General features: G+C 42.7%; 2 protein-coding genes and 1 pseudogene across 2 annotated transcripts in view; 2 read left to right on the plus strand and 1 right to left on the minus strand.

Annotated features, from left to right (window-relative positions):
- The first annotated feature begins 900 nt into the window (after positions 1-900).
- Positions 901-3088, plus strand: LOC117954838 (myocilin-like). Its single transcript, XM_034888861.1, has 3 exons — positions 901-1511; positions 2014-2118; positions 2202-3088. The coding sequence occupies exons 1-3, from the start codon at positions 1019-1021 to the stop codon at positions 3002-3004; spliced, it is 1401 nt and encodes a 466-aa protein (XP_034744752.1). The 5' UTR covers positions 901-1018; the 3' UTR covers positions 3005-3088.
- Positions 3089-5700: 2612 nt separating this feature from the next.
- LOC117953980 lies at positions 5701-7635 on the minus strand (annotated as a pseudogene).
- LOC117953877 (peroxiredoxin-6-like) overlaps positions 7521-7820 on the plus strand; it is a 2740-nt gene continuing 2440 nt past the window's right edge. The window contains exon 1 of the mRNA XM_034887294.1: positions 7521-7725. Coding sequence (XP_034743185.1) covers positions 7634-7725 — 92 coding nt within the window. The 5' untranslated portion in view covers positions 7521-7633. The remainder of the gene's footprint in view (positions 7726-7820) is intronic.

Below are 7820 nucleotides of genomic sequence, written 5' to 3' on the forward strand. Positions count from 1 at the left end.
TTGTCTAATACTTTGGTTTATGACTAAATACCTAAAAAACATATCCTCTCAGCCTCTGCTGCACTTTGTTTTTAGTACTAATGAGTTGCTGGCTTGCTTATAATTGTTGCTAACATGGTAAACAATGTGCCTGCTTAAAATCAGCATGTTAGCATTGTCATTGTGAGACTTTGCACCATAGTTTTGCAACTATGCTTTGGACACTCAAATTAAATGGTCACAGTAAACATAGTGGACTCAATGTAGTAAATATCCCAATGTGGGGATGTCAAAATGTCGGGTTTATGTGGGTTTGGTATGAAGTAAGAAAGAGTCATTACACCACGTCTCTATTCCTAGCCAGACTGCCAGCCTGTCCTCCTGTTCCAGACATGCAGACCAGCTGTTGAGAGGAGAGATGAGTACCAGTGTTCTGAACAATGGCTTCGGATAACTAGACTTTCCGCACAATTGCTCTCAAGCCCAAATTTCACCCTGTACCCAGGTCATAAACTGAATAAACGGTAAATGGTGGTTTAACAACAAAATTATAAGTTACGGAGGAAGTAAACAGCTCTGCAGCTGACAGCCAGTAGACACATAAAGAGATGCTTTCAAGTCAAAACAACCTGCAGAGACACAATGAAATAATTATCTACAGGGAAAAAAACACCAGAATGTGTACTTTTCCACTGACATTGAGTGATTTTCACATTGTTTGTTGCTTTCAGCACAACTCACCCCAATACCACCAAAAAGAAGACACACACACACTCCACACGCCCTTGACGGTTTCCCTCCCTGCCACACTCCTCATCTCCTCCCACTCTCTGACAGTTATCAGTATAAATGTCCTATTCTCAGCATTGCTGAGATTCAGACACTGACTGCTATTCAGGTGGGAAGAGACCATCCAAAGTAAGAAAAAATATATAAATTAAGTGGAGACAGTGTCCACTGAAAAGAGGAGGATAAACAGTTGCATCCCTGCAAAACTTCCCTAAACCACAAGATCATTTATTCAGTCTGACCCTCGAGAATGTGGCTCCAGGTGTCTCTCCTCTGTCTGTCCTGCTTAAGTCTGCCCAGCCTAAGCCAGGCCCAAGACCGAGCAGTCCTCCAACAATCCAATGACTATGGCGGGCGCTGCCACTACACCTTCACCGTGGCCAGTCCAGAGGAGTCCAGCTGCTCCGGAAGCAGCATGAAACCAGAGATGGATGGAGTCTTGACCCGACTCACCCTGCTCGAGGCTTTAGTCAGCCAGCTGATAGCAGGAATGGATGTAACTGCCGGGGGTGCCAGGACTGGGGTGAGGGCTAATGGTGAAGAGAGTTTCTCGGAAGATTACTCCCAAGCAACAAGGGAAAGAAACCAGCTGCAGCAGGACAAGGAGCGCCTGAATAGGCAGGTCCAGGAGCTGCAGAGAAGGCTGGCCGAGCTGAACCAGGAGGCAGAGAGCCTCAGGCAGAAACCCTGCCTGGAGACACACACCCTTGGGGGGAGTCAGCGTGAAAACAGACTTGCCAGTGGTATGTACCTTTGCAAGTAAAGGGAAAACACACAAATCAGAATATAAATGTGTTTTGGCATTCAACAAGTTCCTGATCGGAAAACAAAGATATTTGGCAGCTCTTCTGTGTTGATGCGTTTTAGTTTTTCTAATAAATGTCTTTGTGGTTGACTTAAAGGCTATGGAAAATCTCCCAGGGCAACAGGTCAGGTTACAGTTTGCTATCCCGGGTTGAGTAAAGGGATTGGAATTTATAACACATATTCTACTTTTATGGCTTTGTCACTCATGCATTTCTGTTTATGAGCGTGTGATCATTTGCAGGAGACCAATGGCAGGGTCATAGGGGGAACCTACGGTGCTCTGAAGCCAATAAATGACCCACTTACACTTTGATGTTGTTTGTTAAACTGTAGATTACTGCTCATACATACATAGATTGTCATTTTGTTGTCATGTTCTACTTAAATTTCCTTCCGAGCCAGAACGAAAATATTTCTCCTTCACACTGTCTCTCCTAGACCCTGCATATGATTTTGGAAAAGGTGCATACCAGGAGATGAAGGCTGAGGTTAAGGAGGTTGCAGCATCCCGCCTCATTCCTGAAGGAAATCCCAACCTCACAGGTACATTTTGGGTTTTACTGTTGCCAATGTTGGTGCAAATGAATGGCATTGGAATCATTGTTTACCTCTCTTTTTTTCAACAGGCTGTGAAGAGTTGCAGTCAGTGGGAGATCCTGTATTGCACAGGAAGGCTGACAGTATAACAGGGAAGTATGGAGTGTGGCTGCAGGATCCCGAGCCTCAGGGCCCTCTTTACACAAACCAAACTGTGTGGCGTATTGACACAGTTGGTAAAGATGTCCGTCAGCTCTTTGCATATGAAGACGTAGATCAATTATCCCAAGGCTTCCCTATGAAGGTCCTGGTCTTGCCAGAGCCTATGGAGAGCACAGGGGCGACCATGTACCGAGGCTCCCTTTACTACCAGCGCAAACGCAGTCGCACCCTGATCCGTTATGACCTGACGTCTGAGAGCCTGGCTTCACGCCTGGAGCTGCCTCACGCTGGCTTCCATGGACAGCACCCTTACTCCTGGGGCGGCTACACTGACATCGACCTGGCGGCAGACGAACAGGGCCTGTGGGCTATCTACAGCACAAGCAAGGCAAAGGGTGCAATTGTAATTTCCCAGCTGGACCCTAAAAGCCTGAAGGTGAAGAGGAGCTGGGAGACCAATATCAGGAAGAACACAGTGGCCAATGCTTTCATGATGTGTGGACGCTTGTACACGTTAGCCAGCTACACTGCACCCAACACCACCATTAACTATATGTTTGACACGGCAACTGGCATGGGGCGGGCTGTTGCTGTGCCCTTCAAGAACAAGTACCGTTACAACAGCATGGTGGACTACAACCACGCTCAGAGGAAGCTGTACGCTTGGGACAACTTCCACATGGTCACCTATGACATAAGACTGGGCAGGGCGAGCCAAAGCAGCATCTAAAGAAGACACAGACAAAGAGAAAGGGCTGTCGCAAAAGCAAGTCAATGCTATAAAACATATAATAATTTGCATTGTCCTGGGGTTTTTGCATTTGAATGTTTTTTAAGTTCTCAATAAAACGACATTTTGTCATAGGCCTAATTATGTTTCCAATTCAAATCAAATGAAAGCTGCAAGCAGCGTTGGATTAGCCCTTGGATTTTGCCTGTAGATGTCCTCAGGCCTCAACTCTTGTTGATTGTTGGAAATTTTAAGCAGATATGACAATGTACACCTTAGTTACAACCACTTTCTCGTTCATCGCTTAACACTCAAAATGGCCGCCATGCCACGCCCACACCTTTTGACGAAAGGTTTTGCTTTTAAAAACTTTTCATCTTTGAGGTGTTGAGATGGCACACAGCAAATTTGAAGTCCATCGGATGAAATCTGTAGGAGAAGTTTGTTAAAGTACAGCACCTTGACTTTTAGGTGTACTTCCCGAAACCCGTAAAATATGTAAATTTTCACTAGATTTGATGCAACCTTCCATTTTGGTAGGTTTTTGAGTACGTTAAGCCCTTCAAAAAGGTTTGCTGGAAGACAGAAGGAAGGAAGAATTCCTTCAGTTTCAATAGGGCCTTCGCCGCTTCCACCGCCGTCGGGGCCTTAAAAATATTCACTCTTATTCAATGTGTGTGTGTGTGTGTTTGTAGCCTACACACCATTTAGAAGAGGAAAAAGGGATAAAATGTAACAAATGTATTTAGTGTGTTTAGTATCTTCTCCATATACAGTGACATTCCTGTTGTATGCTGTAAGATGAAATTAAATATGTATACAATTTTGCTTTTGGGTAAAACAGGTTCCATAGAAATGAGGTTATTTATAACAAACATGGTCTCGATTTTACGAGGTTGAGTGAGCTCATCAATGAGCCATGTAATCACCATGACAAAGATGTTGGCCCTATTGTATGCAGAGTTGACCGAAAGTAGTGTACTGTTAAATTAACTGTTATAGACTGCTTTGTGCTTATATTGGTTTTTGTATCATCTTGTTGTTAGCTAGCATATGCTATTTCGAGTTCTGACTATATTTTGTTGCTGTTGTTGTTGTTAAATGTTAGTTGCTGTATTGACATTGCTGGGTCTCCTTAAGCTATAGTTAGCTAATAAAAAAATAAAAAAATATGAATACAAAACAAAAACAAAATTTTAGCTAGTATTGTTGGTGGGAGATTTTTCTTCAGCATGTGTGAAAGTTCACTCACTGTTACCTACTGAAAGGTATTTGCTGAGTTAAGGTTGGGTGCTATTTCACATTGCTCTTGGATTTTGAATTTGGGCTTGTGTTTCTTACTGCACACACGCTCATGCACACACCTCACCTGCATTGTGGCTGACAGATGGATACGATTTGGGTCTGTGAGCAATATTGCGCCTCTGTACACGAGTCCAGTGTTTATGTTCTCACCCCGCATTCCAGGGATCTTAAAGAGGGGGGTCCGGGACCCATAGGGGGTCCTCAGAGTCACTGCAGGGGGGCCTACAAATTACAGTCAATTGTTTTAAGTATTTGTAAAAATTAAAAAGTCTTAACATGAATCAAACATATTATTAGCAAATATATATCCCCACTGATGATAGGCTTACTGGCCTATAAGGAAGGTAGTCACTTAGATAGCCATCCACAGATACAGATCATCCTAAGGATTCATTGTGACACATGTATGTTTTAAAATTTAAAATTTAATTTATAAAATCATGCCAACAATTATAAGGCTTTTTTAAAAGCCTGTTATTCTATGCAAAAAAAATTATGTATAAAGGCTTCAGGCTGCCCTACACGTGATTTTACACCCAGTTTAATAAGCAACTTTATTTTATACAATATATGTAGTAGGAGGTCCCTGCTATATCTGTCTTTAAGTTAAGTGGTTGAATTGAAGGGGTTGAAGACCCCTGCTATAGCCTGTTGGTCGAAAAACTCCTAAACCAGCTACATACACTCTCATGTAAAAGCTCCCATGTTGCCATTTGCAACGTATAAGCTTATTATGCACTGCCCTCTGTGGACAAAAGTTTGAATCTGTCAGAGTTCCCCCTACTTCCATCATGCACTGGCAAAGGGACGTGTCTGCTCTCTGGTTTCTCAGTTTCAAGGCAAAAAACATAAAATTAATGTACTATGCATTTTTAAAGTTTACTTTGGAAATGACAATAGTAGGCCTATGTTAAAGATGGTGGTTGGTGGCATGGTTTAACATCACTGTAAGAGGAGATGGGATGTATTATAATGACAATGTCAGGAGACTCAGCAACAGTTGATGGAAAATTGGATGAGTGTAAGTTAACTTCTCCCCACAAACACAGTAAACCCACTGGGTTTGTTTTAGCTTAATATAAAACCACACACCAGCTCATTGTGCCACCACATGTAGGGTGAAATAAAATTCTCACATCACCAGAAACCAGTGTGCCACTGTCAATTCCATAGTTTAGGTGTTCATACACAGCAACAAACATACTCACTGTCTCAGCAAGACACAAAACTAAATCTGTAAAACGGTACAGTTTATTTTAATTGGGTTTTTATTAAAAAGCCCTAATTAAATTCAGTTTTGGTTTTAGCATTCTAAGATGAAGTCCATGCGTCATCAACAAGATCAAGGGATATGCTACAACCAGCCACTTAATTCTTTTTGATGAATTTGATCAAAACACTAATATACTGTATATAAAATAGTTATAATTAATCAAGATGAGCAGTAAATCCTGCAGGCAGTCCCAGGTCACCCACTGCCTTTCCACTTAACTATATTGGCAGTAACCCATAACCAAGTTAAGCCCACATCTGTTACATAGCGTGTGGCAAGTAACAGCCGGGACAGGCTCACCAGAGCGGCCCAACCCACTACTAGGACCCACATGGAAGCTGTGTCCACAACCAGAGCGGTTCTGGGCAGGCATGCAACGTCCGACCAGTCTTCACAACTCTGACCAACAGCAGGTCCAACATCAGAGCTGGGAGAAGGAGAGATACAACATTGGCTTTAGTTTACTATCACCTAGTTAAAAAAGTTAAAACGTTTGTTGTTAAATTATGTAAATAGCAAACCACACTAATTTAATTGTTTGTTTTCTCATATGAAATTTTATAAAATGAACACTTTGACCTCAATAATTTCTCAGCCACAGTATTTCCAAAACACAATGGCATCCTAAATATCACTTGTATTTTACCACAGCATAATGCAGTATATCTGACTTGATCAGTCAAAATATATAATCTACACATGCACATCAAGCAAGATAGGATCTGAGAGTCATGGATGCAGCCATGACTCTCAGATCCTATCAGCTGTGGCTCAAAAGAGGAAACTACGGCTGTGCTGATGATAGCACTACTAATGCATTATTGGACACTGGGGTGGACTGGGGTGGACTGATGCGGCTTCTGCCTGTGATGTTGTGCTATTTCAATAGCCATTAACTTTATTCAGCTCAACTACACCACGTATGACCACCAAAGGCTTCACTTTGAAGATGGCATAAATGTGCGTAATAACGCACCGGCTTTACCCAAAACTAATGGTGCGTAAACAGACACCCAAAGAGAACTAAGAGTATATGTTGCGTTCAAGGAAGTAGGTTTCGAAAAATAAAGACGTGTTTCTTTGAAGACTAAAAATATCCAAAACGGCCTGCCGGTTTTGTTACAGCCCAAATGTGCCATAATAAAAATACGAAGTTGGTCTGTTGGTCATGGCAGTTTTAAGAAGCGCGGTTACTTGACTGAATAAGACTGAATCCCTAATTCCTAACACAAACCAAAGCATGCCATTCTTAATGCACCAAAGTCCAAACAATCAACACACATTCGCTCACCCAGAGCCAGATTCAGCATGATCTCCTGCTCCGCCACACTCTCTCCCCGGAGCAGAGTGTTCAGGGCCTTTGAGCCACTGGATTACATGCCCAGAGAACTGCCACATGCTGCCACATGGAGACTCTTCACAGCACGGCAACTACTCCGTCAAGACGTTGGTGAGGACATGTTCAGGTGTGTGTGTGAGTGTGTGCAGAGTAATCTATCCACCCTTCTTTATCGACCTGTGTCCAGTTAACACTTTAATCCTTCTGCGCTGCGTCGCAAAACATCCTGCACACTGGGGAGTCTGGATACATACAGGGGTTACAATCTCATCAGTTCAGAATGGGCTGCTCTGGTCACGCGGCTTCATGGTCCTTCCAATAAACATGTAATCAAACAAGCAAGGAACTTCTTTTTTGAAATGTAACTTTAAAAAAAAATGCGGTGCTCTATGAATGTCGATTTTTATATACATTAGCATATTATTGTGGAGAAGTGTTTGAGTAAATTATGTAAATCCTTGGGAGGAAACAAGGCCATACGTGTGCGTAAATTGGTCATTTTGAAACACTGATTGGCTGCCTTAATCAAAACGCACCGCTTTGTAAAGGTCAGGATGTGGTCTATTGTATGCTTCCCTGTGCAATTCACAGCGTATGCTTGTGTAAATAGAGTAGCTCGTTCAGAGGGAAGTTTCCGCCTCTTCTTCACTATACGCATCTGTCATCAGAGCTGCTGCGGGACGGACGGAACACCTTCACGATCACACTGAACATGCCGGGACTGCTGCTCGGGGATGTATTTCCTGATTTTGAGGCGGAGACCACCAATGGCAAAATTAAACTCCACGAATTTCTCGGTAATTCGTAAGTAAGCTTCCTGAATGGATCATTTCGGTAACTGATTCGCGCAGACTTATCGAGAATTCAGTTCGAGAGAGAGAGAGAGAGAGAGAGAGAGA

This window comes from Etheostoma cragini, chromosome 12 (assembly GCF_013103735.1).
Source record: "Etheostoma cragini isolate CJK2018 chromosome 12, CSU_Ecrag_1.0, whole genome shotgun sequence".
Taxonomy (NCBI): domain Eukaryota; kingdom Metazoa; phylum Chordata; class Actinopteri; order Perciformes; family Percidae; genus Etheostoma; species Etheostoma cragini.